The 19,559-nt window shown below is 41.7% G+C and overlaps 1 protein-coding gene across 7 annotated transcripts in view; it reads left to right on the top strand.

The window, feature by feature from the left end:
• Nucleotides 1-1,173: 1,173 nt before the first annotated feature.
• The window catches only part of LOC130169706 (far upstream element-binding protein 3-like), a 26,896-nt gene continuing 8,510 nt past the window's right edge, over nt 1,174-19,559 (top strand). For 3 of the 7 annotated variants that reach the window (XM_056376653.1, XM_056376652.1, XM_056376647.1), the window contains exons 1-12: nt 1,174-1,331; nt 8,997-9,105; nt 12,376-12,409; nt 12,640-12,689; nt 13,293-13,364; nt 14,288-14,345; nt 14,433-14,595; nt 14,744-14,842; nt 16,114-16,215; nt 16,321-16,423; nt 17,310-17,410; nt 17,503-17,641. In XM_056376653.1, the coding sequence (XP_056232628.1) occupies nt 1,239-1,331; nt 8,997-9,105; nt 12,376-12,409; nt 12,640-12,689; nt 13,293-13,364; nt 14,288-14,345; nt 14,433-14,595; nt 14,744-14,842; nt 16,114-16,215; nt 16,321-16,423; nt 17,310-17,410; nt 17,503-17,641 (1,123 nt within the window). In that variant the 5' untranslated portion in view covers nt 1,174-1,238. The remainder of the gene's footprint in view (nt 1,332-8,996; nt 9,106-12,375; nt 12,410-12,639; nt 12,690-13,292; nt 13,365-14,287; nt 14,346-14,432; nt 14,596-14,743; nt 14,843-16,113; nt 16,216-16,320; nt 16,424-17,309; nt 17,411-17,502; nt 17,642-19,559) is intronic. The other 4 variants (XM_056376654.1, XM_056376650.1, XM_056376651.1 and 1 more) reach the window with 3 other exon arrangements.

Raw genomic sequence — 19,559 nt, 5'->3', positions numbered from 1 at the left:
GTCACCAGTAAAGCTGAACTCCTCATCAGACCCTGAGATCATGAAATAATCTTTTTTTTTTTTTTTTTACAACAAAATTCTTTCATTTTACAGCTGATTTTAAGTTCACAGTGTAAACACAACAGAACTGTTTTCAGTTCATCTTCTACAGCAACATTTACACAGGTCAAAGGTCAGAGGTCAGAGACAAACATCACAGTGACCGCAGAGGAGTTACTGACAGACAACAGCTGATTCAACCTCCGACCAAGCCAATCACTCTGATCGATCACACCCTTCTTCTTCTTCTTCGTCTTCTTCTTCTTCTTCTTCTCAAACTTTACACTGCTCTCCACCTGTGGAGCTGGCTTAAGCACGTGACTGAACGCGGAAGCGGAAACAGAGCAGCGAGTTGCCAACAGCTGAGCAGCGGAAGAGATGCTCTACGAATGAGATCGACCACTCTGTCGTTGAAACATAAAACATCTCAAAACAAATTCTAATTCAAAGGTGCTTTATTGGTATGAACGTTTTAGAAAAAAAAAAAAACAATGTTGCCGAAGCATCTAAAAACAAACATGAATTATCATTTATCAATAAACCGTCAAATACATCTCAAACAGCCGGTCTCTAAAGTCACGTGATATTAAATACAGGCAGATAAACGTTAAATTCTCAGATAATATTAGAAAAAATAAACACGCTTTCTATTTCACAACTTTTGAAAAATGTCAGACTGTTGCCATGGCGACTCGTAGAAATTTGAATCGTCCATTTTTTGGTTTTATGGAGTTATTGAAGTGCATCAATTTCAATATATTTATATATGTTTTAATTTCTGGTTAGATTTCAGGTTTTTATTTATTATTCTATTTTATTTTTGTATTCATATTTTGAGAAATGGTTTCACTGTTAGAACTGGTGAAGGTTTATATTTTATGGCCAAAATTTGTTCAACATAAAAATTAAAAAATACAAACAACAGAGCTCCGCTATCCGCTGTCGTATAAAAGACGTACCTATAACTGAAGCAATTAACAAAAATACACGTTCAATAAACGGCGAATACTAAATGGTTTCGTGTTTTAAAAAACACGGTATAGTATTTTCCCAACAGGTCTACTTCCTTGTGGTTCCTGAAAAAGCCCTAAGAGTGAGACCTCCTGCCTCTATGCGCTCTCTGACGGCAGCTTCAGCTCAGCTAGCAGCCCGAGCTAATCCGGCTAACAGCTAACGGCTAACGGCTAGCTAGTGGCGCTATGATGGCGGAGCTGGTGCAGGGACAGGCCTCGATGAACCAGCCGGGGCTGAAGTCAGACGGCCTGGCCGATGTTTTACAGAGGGCCCGGCAGGTAACAATCCACTGGGGCTCAGCACACACTCGTTCCGGGCCGAACCGGGCCGTTTAGATCGAGCCAAAGCACTTTTATTCGATTTCTCCCGTGTTGTGCTGCTGCTGCTCCGAACTTATGCTCCGTCAACACACACTCACAAACACACTAGCATGCTAACTAGCTCGGAAAGCTGTTCGGAGTTGGACTTGTGGCCGGTTTTGCACACTTTGTCCGGGCTGACACGATCCGGGAGTTAGTTTAGGGGCACTTTGTGGAGCTGTCACCCGGAGGGAGCGCAGTGGGACCGGGGTTGGGTGGGGGGTGGAGGGGTGGGAGCAGGACAGAAGTTTGGCCACACGTGTCACTGAGGCAGCAGACAGACAACCTGTTGGGCTGCGGGACAGAAACACGGTGGAAACGGTGAGGACTTTAATCAGCCACTAACTGTCCTCTACGGGCCGGGGGGGTTCACTGAAATGAGTGCGTTCACACTGTGTTAAAGTCTCATCCGCTTTGCAGCAGTTAATATGAGAGTTGGACCCCCCCTCCGCCACCCCCTCCCCTCCCCTCCCCTTCCCTTCCCTTATAGGCTGCTGTTTACTGTAAGTTGGTTAGAAAGTAGGCTGGCGTTATGCAACAGCCTCAGAACCATATACAGCGAGGGGAGGTGTGTCTGCTTCCTATAGACAGACAGACAGTCAGTCAGACAGACAGACAGTCAGGACATTGAACCACTTCAGTGTGTGTGTGTGTGTGTGTGTGTGTGTGTGTGTGTGTGTGTGTGTGTGTGTGTGTGTGTGTGTGTGTGTGTGGGGGAACCAGCAGCATGTTCCTGTGCACACACTCTCTGATAAACTGGATCCATCTCGGTGCTGAAGTTTGTTTCATGCAAACAAGACTGGATCAACAGCCGGGCGCCGTGGGCAGCCGCCCCAGGTTCCTCCTCGCAGGTTCTGTCCAAATTATGTGATTAATCGTACGGTTGTCAGAAACTTGTTCTCCACCCTGTGGTCCTGGTGTTGTAGAAGGACTGGTTTTAAGACCTGGACAGTTTTAGTTCATATTGTGGTCGTTTGCCGAGAGTTGTGTCTTATCACAACTTTGTTTGAATTTTTTTCTGTGTTGAGTCGTTAGCAGACAGAAAACCTCAGGTAAGGTCGTATTATTCTGTCCCAGGTGAACTGTGAGGCTGAAACCAAGGATTTATTTCATCATAAAAACATCTGACAGTTATTTTTCTTTAATTATCCACTGATTGTTCAGTGAATAAATTATAGTGAAAAATGCCTCATTATTTAAGTTTACACTCAAACGTCTTGTTTTGTCTGAAACACAAATATCGTGAGTTCACTTTCGGAGAGAAAACAACAAATACTCACATTTGACAAACTGGCACCAGTGAATCCGACAAAGATGAATTTTATTTATGAAAGTTGTGACGGCGTGTACAGTGGGCGTTGATAGGGGCGCTCGTTCTCTGTCACTCAGTTAATATCATGTTCAGTTCAGGTGTATGTGTGACGCTTTGAAGAAACTGGTCATTATTTAAAACTGGATTAAACTCCTTTTAAAAGTCTGAAATTACTGAATTCACATCCCTTTAAAAAAAAAAAGACCTTAGAAACCATCAAAACATGTTAAATGTAATTGACAAAGGTCTCAACATGTTTTCTGTCCTGCTGCTGACAGAAGAGTTTAACTCTCACCCTCAGGAGACACTCGTTCATCCAAGTGTTAAAAAACTTAAATTATTTATGTTTTAATTGGTTAATCCACCAGTTGTCTGCTCCCTGAGTCCAGACATGCCCCCCCCTTCCTACATAGTAGACGGAAAGACACACAAAATGTCTGTTTGTGGTCGTTTTGTCTCTTTGTGGTCGTTTTGTCTCTTTGTGGTCGTTTTGTCTCTTTGTGGTCGTTTTGTCTCTTTTTGTTCGATTTGTCTCTTTGTGGTCGTTTTGTCTCTTGTGGTCTTTTTGTCTCTTGTGGTCTTTTTGTCTCTTTGTGGTAGTTTTGTCTCTTGTGGTCTTTTTGTCTCTTTGTGGTAGTTTTGTCTCTTTTTGTTCGATTTGTCTCTTTGTGGTCGTTTTGTCTCTTGTGGTCTTTTTGTCTCTTTGTGGTAGTTTTGTCTCTTGTGGTCTTTTTGTCTCTTTGTGGTAGTTTTGTCTCTTTATTGTCATTTTGTCTTTTTTGTTGTCGTGTCTCATTGTGGTCGTTTTGTTTCTTTGTCTCTTTGCGGTTGTTTTTTCTCTTTGTGGTAATTTTGTCTCTTTGTGGTCGTTTTGTCTCTTTATTGTCATTTTGTCTCTTTGTGGCCATTTGTCTCTTTGTGGTAATTTGTCTCTTTGTGGTAATTTTGTCTCTTTGTGGTTATTTTTTCTCTTTGTGGTAATTTGTCTCTTTGTGGTCGTTTTATCTCTTTGTGGTCATTTTGTCTCTTTAGGGTTTCTTTGTCTCTTTGTGGTTGTTTTGTCTCTTTGTAGTAATTTGTCTCTCTGGTCATTTTTACTCTTGTGGTCTTTTTGTGTCTTTGTGGTAGATTTGTCTTTTTTGTTGTCGTGTCTCTTTGTGTTAGTATTGTCTCTTTGTGGTCGTTTTGTTTCTTTGTCTCTTTGTGTTAGTTTTGTCTCTTTGTGGTCGTTTTGTTTCTTTGTCTCTTTGTGTTAGTATTGTCTCTTTGTGGTCGTTTTGTTTCTTTGTCTCTTTGTGTTAGTTTTGTCTCTTTGTGGTCGTTTTGTTTCTTTGTCTCTTTGTGTTAGTTTTGTCTCTTTGTGGTCGTTTTGTTTCTTTGTCTCTTTGTGGAAATTTTGTCTCTTTGTGGTCGTTTTGTCTCTTTATTGTCGTTTTGTCTCTTTGTGGTCAATTTGTCTCTTTGTGGTCATTTTTTGTCTTTGTGGTCATTTTTTGTCCTTGTGGTCATTTTGTCTCTTCTTGGTCGTTTTGTCTCTTTGTGGTAATTTGTCTCTTTGTAGTAATTTGTCTCTTTGTGGTCATTTTTTCTCTTGTGTTCTTTTTGTGTCTTTGTGGTAGATTTGTCTTTTTTGTTGTCGTGTCTCTTTGTATTAGTTTTGTCTCTTTGTGGTCGTTTTGTTTCTCCGTCTCTTTGTTGTGATTTTGTCTCTTTGTGGTCGTTTTGTCTCTTTGTGGTAATTTTGTCTCTTTGTGGTAATTTTGTCTCTTCGTGGTAATTTGTCTCTTTGTGGTAGTTTTATCTCTTTGTGGTCATTTTGTCTCTTTAGGGTTTCTTTGTCTCTTTGTGGTTGTTTTGTCTCTTTGTAGTAATTTGTCTCTTTGTGGTTGTTTTGTCTCTTTGTGGTCGATTTGTCTCTTCTTGGTCGTTTTGTCTTTTTGTGGTAATTTGTGTCTTTGTGGTAATTTGTCTTTCTGTGGTCATTTTGTCTCTTTGTGGTCATTTTTTGTCTTTGTGGTAATTTGTCTCTTTGTAGTCATTTTGTCTCTTTGTGGTAATTTGTCTCTTCTTGGTCGTTTTGTCTATTTGTGGTTGTTTTGTCTCTTTGTGGTCGTTTTGTCTCTTTGTGGTAATTTGTCTCTTCTTGGTCGTTTTGTCTCTTTGTGGTCGTTTTGTCTCTTTGTGGTTGTTTTGTCTCTTTGTGGTAATTTGTCTCTTCTTGGTCGTTTTGTCTCTTTGTGGTCGTTTTGTCTCTTTGTGGTTGTTTTGTCTCTTTGTGGTAATTTGTCTCTTCTTGGTCGTTTTGTCTCTTTGTGGTCGTTTTGTCTCTTTGTGGTCATTTTGTCTCTTTGTGGTCGTTTTGTCTCTTTGTGGTCATTTTGTCTCTTTGTGGTCGTTTTGTCACTTTGTGGTAATTTTTTGTCTTTGTGGTAATTTGTCTCTTGGTCGTTTTGTCTCTTTGTGGTCGTTATGTCTCTTTGTGGTTGTTTTGTCTCTTTGTGGTAATTTGTCTCTTTGTGGTAATTTGTCTCTTTGTGGTCGTTTTGTCTCTTTGTGGTCGTTTTGTCTCTTTGTGGTTGTTTTGTCTCTTTGTGATTGTACGGGCAGGGACACAGAGATGAGCTACATGTAATTAGGTGGCATTATGTCCTGGATCTTTTTGTGGCGTATTTTGTTTATTACCTGTTTGACATTGTTTGTAACTCTGTGTTATTGCCGCCTCTGAAAGTAGAATCAATTGTCTTGAGTAATGGCTCCAGGGTCTCATTGACCTTGACCTTTGACCTTTAGCCACCAAAATCTAACCAGTTCGTCCTCGAGTCCAGTTGAATGTTTGAGCCAAATTTAAAAAAGTTCTGTCAAGATGTTACTGAGATGAAATGAGACAGGCGGACAACCTGAAAACAAAATGGCTGCTGCTCTGACTGTCGCCGGCGTGGAGGAATAAACAGACATTTGAATCTCTATCAGGCTCCTGGGGAATTAAAAACCCTGATGCTGATACACAGTAATGGTAGCTAAAGCAGCGGCGCTAGCTGTAGCTTGTTACAGCTGTTGCTGTTGTGTAATATTTGATCAGCAGGACGTCACGTCTCATCAGACAGCAGTGAGAGCTGCTGAATATTCACACGATAATAAAGTCTGTAATTTTGTGTCCACTACAGCACAAACACAGAGAGCATTGAAAGCTGTGCTGCGGTCGAAAAGTAGTTCCTAACTGAGTGAAATTAAGTGTCTTAGCGGCAGCCATGATCAGAGCGGAGGACTTGTCTCCTTCAGCAGAGGAAACCCTGGAGCTTCCTTTACCAAAGGAAAGGAGAAAATGACGTCCCACAATTCCTTGCTGCAGCAACATTTAAAGTGAAGCACCACTGTAGTTTCACCACCTGTGTCGCTCTGAAAGATCCTGTCTGATCACGTCCAGGTGTCTGACCCTGTTCACTAACGTCCATCCCATAGATCTGAATGCAGATGTCACTTTGGTCTCTGTTGCTATGGAAACACCTGCTGAGCATCTCTGACCTCTCTTTCTGAGTCACAAAGGTCATTTTCCTCTTGATACAGAAACAGGATCAACTGGACCTCATCGGTATTTTCATATCTGCCCCAGTGCATGATGGGATGTCAACTGCTCCACTGTACTACCTGTGTTGAAGCATCTGCAGCTCATTTATTCAGGTGTTTCCTTTCATTTGTGACTCATCAGGATGCGCATGATTTCAACTAGTGACTATTTTAATTATTGATTAATCTGATAATTATTTAGTTTGATTGATTGCTTAATCACTTGGTCGATGAAATGTCAATAAATAGTGGAAAAAAATGTCCATCAGCTTCCCAGAACCCAAGCTGACGTCCTCGGTTTACTGAGAAATCTGACATGTTTTTGAGTTCAAATGATTAATCGATTATCAAGATAGTTTTATTTATATATATATATATGAGTCAATGACTGATCTTGTTAAATAATCAGGATATCAATATTGATCAAAATAGGTGCAGCAGTCGTGTGTGTGTTTAGGGCAGCAGGTATCTTCACTGGGTTCACTGCTGCTCTTTTCTCTGCTTGTGTTTATCATGAAGACATTCAAGGTTACCTGTGTGTGTGTGTGTGTGTGTGTGTGTGTGTGTGTGTGTGTGTGTTGGCAGTGTTTTGAAGTGTGCTCTTCAGTCAAGGTGAGGTCAGCTTGCAGCTAAAAGCTAATAGCTGTGAACAAGCTGTTCACTCTGACGTCAGAGTCCTGGACCTTCACAGTAAAATCCACCTAAAAACATGAGTCTGTGTTGTCGGTCAGTCAATTGGCAACACTTTTGACAATTGATTAATCGTCAATTTCGTTTTCAAGGAAAACTAGTTCCACTTCCGTCCGTCCGTCCACCTCATTCTTGTGGACACGATATCTCAGTGACGCTTTGAAGGAACTATTTCACATTTGGTAGAAACATTCACTTGGACTCAAGGATGAACTGATTAGATTTTGGTGGCTAAAGGTCAAAGGTTAAGATCAATGTGACGTTACGAAACACTCTTTAACTGTAACTCGAGACTTCACAGCAATTATGACAAAATTTCACATAAATGGTTCATATTTAATATTTCCCTGACTCTGGATAAACAGGAAGTGACCTGGAACTAGTCTGAGTGGAGGAGGACGTGATTCTAGTTTGTCATATATGATAATTAATGAATGACCTCACCTTCAGCTCTGGAAAACTATAATAAAATTACAACAGCCAACAATTCAGCAATTAATTGAGAAAATAACCTGCAGAGTAATCAATAATATTACAACATAACATTATTTCTACCATAACACAGGTTGTATCCATTTTGCTAAACACTGTGTATTTTATGTGTCATTCAGAGAAAACACAGTTAAACACTGAACGTTTGTTTGTATTTATTAGTCATGAAGTTATGAAACGTATCTATCAGGCTGAATCTGCAGCAGCTGCTTGCTCCGACACGACTGTGCAGAGTTCTGCAGCCAAATAAGGAACCTTATTAGGAAGGTTCCTGTTAAAGAACAAGGAGGGAGGAAGAAACACCCCGACAGCAGTTTGTTTAGACTGAACTGAGCTCTGCTGGAACATCAACAACACAAACCTCTGACACTAACTGTCCTCTGAGTCGTCCTGACGGATAGACCTGCTGCACTCTGAACATCCTCCTGTTAGGTTTTGTTGTTTACTTAATCACACACATTACAAAACTCATCTTTCACTTTTGTTTTCATAGTGAATTCAGGTCAAATGGCTCCAGTCACATGACTTGGACTGAAAATATATTTTAGAATGTGTTAATATTTATGTCATTTATTTATTTTATTATAAAACATAAAATTCTGTAAAGGTGCAGGATCAGTTTAACACTCTAAACACAAAGTCTAGGAGTCGGGCTTGACTTGGGACTTGATTCTGGTCGTATAAGTCTTGATGTGGGACTTGACTTAAGAAATATTGGCTTTGACCTCGGACTTGGTAATCGTGCTACTTGAATCTAGGCTCAGTTGGTCAAGGTTTGGGATTAGACTCTAGTCCTGTTGGTTTCATCTGAGGGCTTCAGACTCGTTGGCCTCAGCTTGGAGCATGAATTGGGACTTGTTAGTCTTTACTTGGTGCTTGATTTCAGACTTGCTGGTCTCTTTGGGATTTGACTTTGTACTTTCCGTCTTGACTTGGAACCCGACCTAGGGACTTAGAACCTGGTCTTGATTTGATAGTCTCAACTATGGATTTGACTTGGGACTTTCAGACTTGTTAATCTCGACTTCACTATGGTCACTTTGGATTAAGAACTTGGCACTTGACCTTAGACTTGTTAGTTTCAACTTTGGGGATTTCACTTAAGACTTGTTGGTCGTATTGTGGAACTTGACTTTGAGACTTTACTTCAGACTCACTGGTCATGACTGAGGACTTGACTTAGATCTCATTTGTGTCAACCTAGGACTTGATTTGGGGCAGGTTGTTCTTGACTTGGGACTCAATCTGTTGTCTTTGTTGTCTTATTTCTTCAGGTAGGGTTGGGCTGGTGTAAAAATGTTCAAACCGGTTCGGTATTGACGGTATACTCGATTTTACCATAGAAGCTGTTTTTTAGTTTGCCAGAATCTCATCATAAAATCATAAAAAAGACAGACATTGTCCCACCAATGAAATCTCTGTTGCTACTGCGTCATACTATGTTTCTGCTGGGTTGGTACTGAGCTCCTTATCCAGTTTGTTCGAACATCCGGGTGTTGACAGCTGTTTTTCTGTCTGTGTTTCAGATGGTGGGTAAGATGGGTGGTGAAGCCATGTCCCACCTCAACAGCTCCTCAGGAAGTGTCGAGCCTTCGCTGTACTACCCTGGCCAGAAACGACCAGGAGAGGACGGAGGTGAGGAACTTTAATGTTTTTACTTGAGCCACAATATTTCACCTGAACTAGAACCTTTTCACCCAACTATCTACCAGCTGGTCCAGAACCTTCTACTAGGCCAGAACCGACCACCTAACATAGAATCTTCTACCTGACCTGGATCCTGCTGCCTGACTTGGAACCTTCTATATAACTAGAACCATGAACTTAAGTTATAACCTTCCACCTGTCCTTGCAGCTTTACACATAATCTGAAACCTTTAAACTGAGCGGGAACTTTTTCACGTTACCTAGAACCTATTCACCTAATCAGGAACCTCATGGAACCTTTCATCTGACCTACAACCTTTAGCCTGGGCTAAACCCTTCCACATGACCTAGAACCTTGTAGCTGAGGAGAACCTTTAACTGAGCTTCTCGCCTTAGCTGGAACGTTTCACCTAACCTTGAATCTTTTTATCTTACAAAGAACCTCCCACAGGATCAAGAACCTTTGACCTGACTCTGACCATTAACTTAAGTTATAACCTTCCATTGGTTCTTAAAGCTTTACTCATGATCTAGAACCTTTAATCTGAACTACAACCTTTTCACTTTACTTAGAACCTGTTCACCTTACCCGGAATCTCCTTGAACCTTTTCCTCTGACCTACAACCTTTAGCCTGGGCTAAACCCTTCCACATGACCTAGAACCTTGTAGCTGAGGAGAACCTTTAACTGAGTTTCTCGCCTTAGCTGGAACGTTTCACCTAACCTTGAATCTTTTTATCTTACAAAGAACCTCCCACAGGATCAAGAACCTTTAACCTGTCCTAGGATGTCTTGAACTGACTGAGAATCTCTGGCAGTGACGAGACACACAAGTGCAGAAAGCGTACAAACCACCAACGAGTTTAATTTAGGCGTGTCATCAAATTCAAATGTTTCAAACGTTTTATCTGAGACCTGATGTTGTCGCATGAAATCCTTGCTCACCGAAACAAAGCAAACATATAAGGAAACATTTCCTCACAGTTGGACCAATGTTGTGTTTCACTCTATTTAGAACTTCATCGGAGCGACTCTCAAGGTCTCTGAGACTGAAAGCTCTAAACAAAGTGAAAAATTGTTTATATCCAAATGTGTGGAAACCTCCACATTCAGTCTGGGCTCTGAAGGTGTTGAACCTGCTCACTGTAAACATGAGCAGTTTCACTTCAGTAAAAGCAGCCTGACAGCTTCCTAATATTTCCTTGTATCTAAAGGATCATCTATGAATCCGACTTATTACCAACATGTAGAGTGAGACAAACCCTCACAGGGCAGCTTTAAATGAAATAAACATTTAAATGTGTTTAATTGAATACTTTCTAAATATGGGACATTTGAACAATACCAGTGCATCTACTTCCCTGGAAGCATTGACCCTGAACTGAATGACAAGTCTCCCGGCTGTTGTCACTTTTGTGTTGACTAATTAAGATCACCTTATCACAGAAATAAGATTACCCCCAAGCCTCCACCCCCCATCACTGCCACTATCCTTCTAACACACAACGCTTTAGCGCCTGAATATGTTTTAATACGCCCCATTCTTTTGATTTTAAAACTTAAAAACTGAACCATTGAAGCTGATTAGCAGCTTTCAGTTGGTTTAGAAGGAAAAACAGCTGCATGTAAAAAACACTTTTTATTACTTTAAATGTGATTTCATCCAAGATGCATTCTTGATGCACTTAAGCAGTTGATAGTGTAATGAAGCAAAAACCTATTCATCTACACTTTCAAAGAGCGTGAAAATAAAACTACGTGTTCATTAGTGTAATCACTTTCATGTTCTCACGTATTTCACTCACCCATTTCTTCTCAGAACACCTGAGATTTAACCATAGAACAAATAATAAAGTAATAAAGATATTTTAAAAATCAAATCTGAAATCCAAATGTTTGACTCATCCAGCAGCTGAACACTCTCCTGACCTTCTTTCTACAATGGAAATCTAATATTTTTTACAAGGTTGGTTCCGACACTGTTTTAGGAGTTCCCACTGATGTGTCACCTGCAGGTTGGACACAGTTTATGAGCCAACACAAAACAATTCACACGATGTTTTGAAGTCTGTATCTGATGCGAGGATCCAAATTGTCACCGCGGTCTTCTTCTCCAGTTGTGTGGCCGTGCACAAATGTTTACCTCCTTTGTTTAGCAGCGGCTGCAGTTATATATCAAATCAAATGTGTAATGTTATATGCAAAGATTAATTAGCCCTTGTTCATCAGTGAATGATACAAAGACAACGTCCACCAGTCTTGACTTGTTGCACACGTCCATAATGTCCTCTCAGGTCTGGTGGCTGTTACAGTAGAGACAAAAGCCACAGATTTCCTTTTGTTGTTGTCAGTGTGAACGCACATGCAATGAAAATAGCAAGTTTGAATTCGGAAGTTCATGAGACACAGCAGCAGTCTTTTATTGTTTTGGTCGCTTCTTTTAATTTCTGTCAGACCAGGCACAGGAAGTGCACGCTGCCTCCCACCGGTTAAAAACAAAAACAGTGCATTTATGATTCTGCAGAACAGAGAGGTTCAGGAGATCCTTTGTTCCACTGACATCAGGCTACACAACACTTCAGCCAAAGGAAGCGGACTAATTTGATTATTATTGTTTATTTATCGTTAACTGTTATAATTATCCACAATGAGCTAATGGACACATGAATTTCGAATTTAGAAAGTATCTAACAGAAATGACGTACGTGTTTAAATTGGGGAAGTGAGATCTGATCATAGGCGGTCACCTGTGTGGAGAGGTTTGAACAGGGCCTAAGGCTACGTCCACACTACTACATTTTCATTGTAAAACCAATCCAATCCGAATGTCCACATGACTTGGTTTTCAAAAAAACTCTGCTGAAAATTTTGGCTGTCATCAGCCTGGACTACCAGTGGTGACTACAACATGATAATGAATGACAGTGTTACTCACCTTGTTGTCTTTGCTAGCAGCTGTTGTTCACTTACATTCTCTGTCTTAATGCTGCGACTGTCTCTGCTGTTCATCCTTCAGAGGATTTTGAGTTTTTTGTGTTTGTCTGGACGGAGATCAGCAGTGTGGATGTAGCCTAAGATTTGAGGACAATAAGAAACATATAGAATAAAGCTGGATGCAGCTGCAGCTACAAAATAAAACCACGTCCTGTTTTCTCCTGTGTTGATGTTGCGGCGACACTTTGGTCAGTAGCTCCACCAGATCAGCAGCACTGCAGTCAAAGGTGCATTCATGTCTAATCTGTGTCTCTGTCTCTCAGTAGGTAACCAGCTAGCAGCCATGGGGCATCAAAGGTACGAGCAGCAGTTCATATTGATTAAACACACACACATACACACAGATAATGACATTCAGCATCATACTCTTGTTTGCAAATAGACATCAGTGTGTGTGTCGGGGTGTAACAGTAGATAAGTGTTATAGATCTGTCCTCCTACAGTCCACATCAACATAATCACTTATTGACACGCACACACTGTGGGACCGAGATATTAATGTGTGTGTCTTTGTGTTTGTGTTGCAGCAGGGTAATCACAGAGGATTACAAGGTCCCCGACAGGATGGTGGGCTTCAGTGAGTATGACCTCTGACCTTTCAGGCAGTCCTGCTGGTCCCGTGTCTGAGGGTTTCATTGTCCAGTCAGATTTAGGTTTTTAACTGAGCTGATGAAGAGAACAAGTCTGGACCAAAACAATGATCCAGTCTTTGTGTCTTTAATGTTTATTTGAATCAAGATCTGACCTTGAACCTTTAGCTCTTTCCAACAAAGTGGTCCTGGTATCAAACCATATCTGGTATCAATCTGACTTTCACCTGACCTAAAAATATTTCACTTGACATAGATCCTTTAACCTATGCCAAACCTTTTTTTGTTGCCAAAATCCAAAGCATTTACACCTGATCTAGAACCTTCCACAAACCCGAACATTATAGATTTAAGTAGAACCTCTCATTTGAACCTTTAGCTTACCCTAGAACCTCTACTTCAAACCTTGAACCTTTTCACCTGATCCAGAACCTTCCACCTAATCTTAAACCTTTAACCTGAGGTAGAACTTTAGCATCTGATCTAGAACCTTCCATCTGACTCTTAATATTTTAAAGGAGCTATATGTAAGTTTTGCTACGATTATGATGAAATGTCTTGTAAATGACTCTCCTCTCCTCCTCCTTCAGTCATTGGTAGAGGAGGAGAACAGATCACCAGGATCCAGTTGGAGTCCGGCTGCAAGATCCAGATCGCTGCTGGTGAGACCGCCTGTTCACCTCTTGTTCATCCGCTGTAGAATTTAACCTTTTATTCGACTGAGTTAAGGCGTCCACATTTGACTGTGGTCTCACAGTTGAAGTGTGGATAGAAACAGAACTGTGCAGAAGTTTGAGGCAACATAAAAAACTGAGGATGTTTTTGTGTCTCAGTGAACTTTATCAAAACTGCAGTTAAGACAAACAACCTAAATCAGATCAGTATTTGCTGTGATTTGATTTTGAGTATAGTGGTGGAGACTCCCTACCTTTGAAGAGTCCGACTGTCTGTCTGTTCCTCCATTATTTATATTCCTCCAAAGGGTTTTTCATCAAACTATTCTAGGTTATGAGCACTGTCTCGCAAAGTCTTTGCAGACTGTCAAGGGACTTGATTGGAAGCACTTCTCATCACATTTCTGCCTTTACCCTCCTTCTGGCTGCCTGACATTGGGTACGCTTGTTTTCCTGCTCCAGTCCAGCTTGTGAAGGTGGAACAGGCTTATCATGTCCTTGTTCAGAGCCGAAGCCATAACAGCCACAACATTTGTTTACAGCGAAACATCGGCGGAGCGTGTAGTTACGGTGGTAGTAACCGGCAAGCTTCAGCCTTAAAGAGCCCAGAGCTCTAACAAAGCATTTTACACAGAGGGTGAATAGAGAACAGTATGAGACGCACAGAAGAAGAAACAAAATGTCTTTTCAGAACATTAAAGCACCAAGAATAAAATGATGAAAACTAAAAAATGGCCATGATAGGTCCTCTAAGGTAATTGCTCTCTCCTTCTCTTATTGGTCTGTTGTTCTAAAAGTGATCAGCTGTTCTCAGTCGAGGCTAAAAACAGTTAGGAAACATGAAGTAGATGTCAGATGTAGACAGATGTTGGCTCACCTGTGTAACTTACCTTCTGTATGTGTGTGTGCAGACAGCGGCGGTCTGATGGAGCGGCCGTGTTCTCTGACGGGAACTCCGGAGAGCATCGAGTAGGTTTCACTTCACCGCCTCCTCACCTCCACCTGTGTGTTTGTGTGTATCTGCATGTGTGTTTTTACCTGTTGGTGTGTTTACAGGCAGGCGAAGCGGCTGCTGGTCCAGATCGTGGACCGCTGTAGAAACGGCCCTGGTTTCCACAGCGATGGAGAGGGCGGCGCTTCGGTGCAGGAGATGCTGATCCCTGCCAGTAAGGTGGGGCTGGTGATTGGCCGAGGAGGAGACACCATCAAGCAGCTGCAGGTACAGAACGCAGCGGTGTGACGCGAGCACACACGCAAAGTATCTATTCAAGTTCTTCTGATGAACGTGTGTGTGTGTGTGTGTGTGTGTGTGTGTGTTGTGTGTGTGTGTGTGTGTGTGTGTGTGTGTGTGTGTGTGTGTGTGTCAGGAGCGAGCAGGAGTAAAGATGATGATGATCCAGGACGGTCCGATGCCGACAGGAGCCGACAAACCTCTTCGTATCTCTGGAGACCCGTACAAAGTGCAGGTACCGACCGCTTTAATAAGATCCTGGTGTGTTTCTACACCCTGGCTGGAGTTTGAATCCCACATCAGTTATGTCACAAAAAGATGTATTACTGAGGTGCAGGCTGGAGCACTGTGATGCTCTCCTCTCTGGTCGACCCAGTGCAGACCATCAGACTGCAGCAGACCAAGACCAGAGGGAGAGCTCACAGTCCTCCTGTCCTGAAGTCTCCTCACTGGTTCCCTGTCACCTTTAGAGCAGATTTTAAATCCTTTTATCAGTCTTCAAATCACTGAATGGACACGCGCCTGAATACATAGGATATGATGTTAAGGTAAACTCGACACCTCAGATGCTCTGAGCCTGTCCTTCAGCCTCGAGCTCAACGAAACATGAGAGGCAGCGTTCTGCAGTGAGGTCTGAGGACGACACAACCGCCACTTACTTTTAATAGAAATCTAAAGTCTTATTATTTTAGCTTAGCCTTCCCTTAAACCTCATACTTTTTATTCTGTCTACTCTCTTTAGTCATCTATCTATGTTATCCTATTTCAATTGATAATACTGCTTTTTTTTATTTATTATTCCTCTGCGCCGGTGACAGTCAGAGCCGCCATATTGATTTTCAGGTTGTACGTCCATACGTCTCATTCCCGTGGACACAATATCTCAGTTACACATTAACGGAACAGATTTGGTACAAACATTTATTTGGTCCAAAGGATGAACTGATTAGACTCGGTCTGGTCAAAGGTCAAAGGTCAGTGTGACCTCACTAGTGTTTAGTGAGGATTATGACAAAATGTGACACAAATATTTGATATTTCCTCTGACTCTGGATAAACAGGGATGTAACGAGGAAGTAGTCTGAGTGGAGGAGGAGGAGATTCTAGTTATTAAGTTCTTTGTGTTTTCTTTATATGAAATATAAAGTTTCATTTCAAAGTCTCAGTCGTTTCCTGAAACAGCTGATCACTGTGGTGTCTATCAAACCGGAGGAAGTACGGACTTTGTTGGGGACTATTTTCAGTGGCGGATTAATCCACATTTGGTGTGGAGCTCTAAGGCTCAGAGGAGTCTGACACATCACAGTTCTGTTAGCGGAGACGTTCACTGTCGGTTTCGGAAGAAAAACACAGAATGTGTTGGGCGGGAACATTTTGTCGTCCCGTCTTCAAACACACACAAGTTACGCACAAACACACACAGTCCAACACACACAGTCCAACACACACAGTCCAACACACACAGTCCAACACACAGCATGTGACGTGACTCTGTCCCTCCTGCAGGCAGCCAGGGAGCTGGTGTTGGAGGTGATCAGGGAGAAGGACGGAGATTTCAGGTCTGGACGCAACGACTTCAGCGCCCGACTGGGAGGAACCAGCCTGGACGTACGAGACAAACACACACACACACACACACACACACACACACACACACACACACTGTAAGATCCACTATATCAGTATTAGAAGGTTCTTCCTGTCTTTCTCCAGGTTCCAGTTCCCAGGTTTGCTGTTGGTATCGTGATCGGCAGAAATGGAGAAATGATCAAGAAGATCCAGAACGATGCGGGAGTCCGAATCCAGTTTAAAGCAGGTCTGTTTATCCAGTTCAAAACTAGTCTGCTCAAACTAATATAATCCATATTAAAGCAGCTCTGTTTACACCAGAATAATCCAGTTTAAACCATTTACCTCATTATATTCCAGTTAAGAACCACTCTACTACACCAGTACAGTCCAGTTTACAACAGTACATCCATGTAATGCTGGTCTGCTTGAGCCACTAAAATCAGGTTGAAATCTAGTCTGTTTACACCAACATAATCCACTTCAAACAGGTCTGTTAACATCAGTATAATCCAGTTTAAATCTAGTATACTACTAGTATAATCCATATTAAAATCTGTCTCTTTACACCAGTCTAATCCAGATTAGAAATGGTTTCTGTATACCAGGTTGATCCAGAATAAAACTGGTGTTATTCCACCAATATAATTCAGTTTTAGACGTTGGTGTACACCAGTATAATCTGGTTTAAATCTTGTTTTACCACAGATCAAGTATACAGTTAAGGTCAGTCTGTTTACACCGGTGTGATCCAGATTAAAACAGTCCGGTGACATCTGTATGAGCCAAATTAGAGCAGGTCTGTTTATTCTGTATAATGTAATCTAGTTTACACCAGTTTTAAACTGCTGATTAAAACTGTTGTGTGTCACCATCATAATCCAGATTAAAATTGATCTATTTATACCAGATTAATCCATTTTGAAACAGTTTAAATGTGATCTAGTCTGAAACCTGTCTACAGCAGCAGATTACACTGTAATCTAGATTAACTCTGGTCAGTTTAGTCCAGTTTAATCCAGATCAAAGCAGGTCTGTTTATATATTAGATCCAGTTCGCAGTGTAATCCAGTTTAAAATCGATGAATGTGTTTGTTAATTCAGTTAAAATTATTGGTCTCTCTGTCATCCAGATGATGGCATCAGTCCAGAGCGTGTTGCCATGGTGATAGGACAGCCAGACCGCTGTCAGCACGCAGTCCACCTCATCAATGAGCTCATCCAGACTGCACAGGTAATACACACACACACACACACACACACACACACACACACACACACAGATGACCTTCACTATGAACCGCTGTCATTCCTCTGTTGTTGCAGGAGCGTGACGGTTTCGGCTCGGCCCTGCGGGGCGGCAGGGTCAGAGGTCGTGGTGATTGGACTATGGGCTCTCCTGGTCCCCTACAGGAAGTGACCTACACCATCCCCGCTGACAAGTGTGGCCTGGTCATCGGCAAAGGTAGGAGGAGAAATCAGTTTCCCTCTGCAGCTGCAGGAAGTTTTCACTCAACACAGTGTTTCTAGACTGAGATTCAACTCGTTGATAAAGAGCAGATTGACTTTCTAATGTAGAAACAGTTTGACAACACACACTGAGTCCTCCTGCAGAGAGCACTGTTAGGAACTCCTCCTCCTCCTCCTGCTGCTCCTCCTGCAGCGATAGCTCCTCACCAGAGTGACCAGCCTCAGGAAGCATCTGATGAGCTGATCGTCAGTGTTTCGGACTGATTTATCGATCGTTAGACGGCAGTAGGATTATTATGTCTCTTCCTCTGTTCAGAGACCAGCGACGTGTTGAACACGTTGACAGTTGAGCTTGGACTTGGACACAGTTACAGACTCTGGTTTCCTCTGAGGAGTAGATGATGCATCTTTCTTCCATTTGGATCTTTCAAGTTAACGTGAGGATTCACATGTAGAAACCGTGAGACTTGGTGTTCCTGTCTTTCATGAAATGAGCCACAGTCCGTCTGGCTTGTAGCCTGCAGCTCAGGGTTTATCATCTTATACACCAAAGTCTCTACTAAAATAACAAGGTGTAGCTGAGATTGAGTTTTATGTCAAGTTATCACAAGCAGCGTCATCACAGCTTCCTCTCCAACAGGAAGCCGTCCTTCAGAGTAAAAGTGTCACAAAAATAAAAATAAACGTTAGACTAGTGGATCCAGATAAAGAGACACAGTGGAGACATGAGGTCTGCTCTGTGATTGGAGGAGAGCCGACAAATGCATATTGATTAATCATATTGATAATATATTGTGACTCAGCTGCTGCTTCACCTCACAAAAATAAAATTCACTAATTCATCAATTTATCCCTGAACTGCTTCAAAATAAAACTGAATTAGTGTTTTTAATGATGAAAGAAGCTGAACTGGAAAGGCCCTGCTAAAATATCATCAGTGTTTTCATCCATTCAGAGAATTAAACTGAAGGTAGAGCTGAGGATTCACTTCTGTTCACGTCTAAATCTGCAGGAAACGGCTGAGAGAACCCTCAGTAACCTCACTTAAAACCCTCTCAAACCATTCACCAGTGTGTGTGTGTGTGTGTGTGTGTGTGTGTGTGTTGTGTGTGTGTGTGTGTGTGTGTGTGTGTGTGTGTGTGTGTGTTGGAGGTCAAGAGGGTCGAGCAGCAGCTTCCAAAATAAAAGCAGCAATGCAAAAAAGATGTCAAGTACCCAATGTTTAGACACCATATGGTCTCTTTGTGTGTGTGTGTGTGTGTGTGTGTGTGTGTGTGTGTGTGTGTGTGTGTGTGTGTGTGTGTGTGTGTGTGTGTGTGTGTGTGTGTGTGTGTGTGTGTGTGTGTGTGTGTGTCCTAATGGAGAACAAAATGAGGCAGAATGTCTGAGGTCCTGGTTAGACTCGTCTGTCCACAATGAATGGAAGTCATTGCAACATCCTAACAAGGATAGCTGCGCAGACGTGTGTGTGTCTCGTTAGATTCTGTTGCTCTAAAGTCTCATTAAACTAAACGTTTTAATTTGACAACATCAGATCCAGTTAGAAAAGAAAGATTCACTCTGAGCAGAAACAACATCAGACGACAGGAAGAAGATGCAGCTCCACAGTCGGAGCACGGATCCGGCAGTTAAAGTACTGGGGTACTTGATTTTATGAATACTGAAGTAATCAAAAGCACCTTTCTTTCTCTGAAACAACTGACTGATGACTGAGTGACTGATGACTGAGTGACTTCAGCCCTTCATAGAAATGTAGTGGAGTCAAAAGAACAATATTTGTCTTAAAGTGCAGAGGAGGAAAAGTCACAAGTTTCAAATAAATAAACTCGAGTAAAGAACAGATACATGAAAAGTACAGAACTGAAGTAAATGCACTTAGTTACTGTCCACCTCTGTAAATAGATAAGATTAAT

This window comes from Seriola aureovittata, chromosome 5, assembly GCF_021018895.1.
Source record: "Seriola aureovittata isolate HTS-2021-v1 ecotype China chromosome 5, ASM2101889v1, whole genome shotgun sequence".
Lineage (NCBI taxonomy): Eukaryota > Metazoa > Chordata > Actinopteri > Carangiformes > Carangidae > Seriola > Seriola aureovittata.
This window is presented reverse-complemented; position numbering and strand designations above follow the sequence as displayed.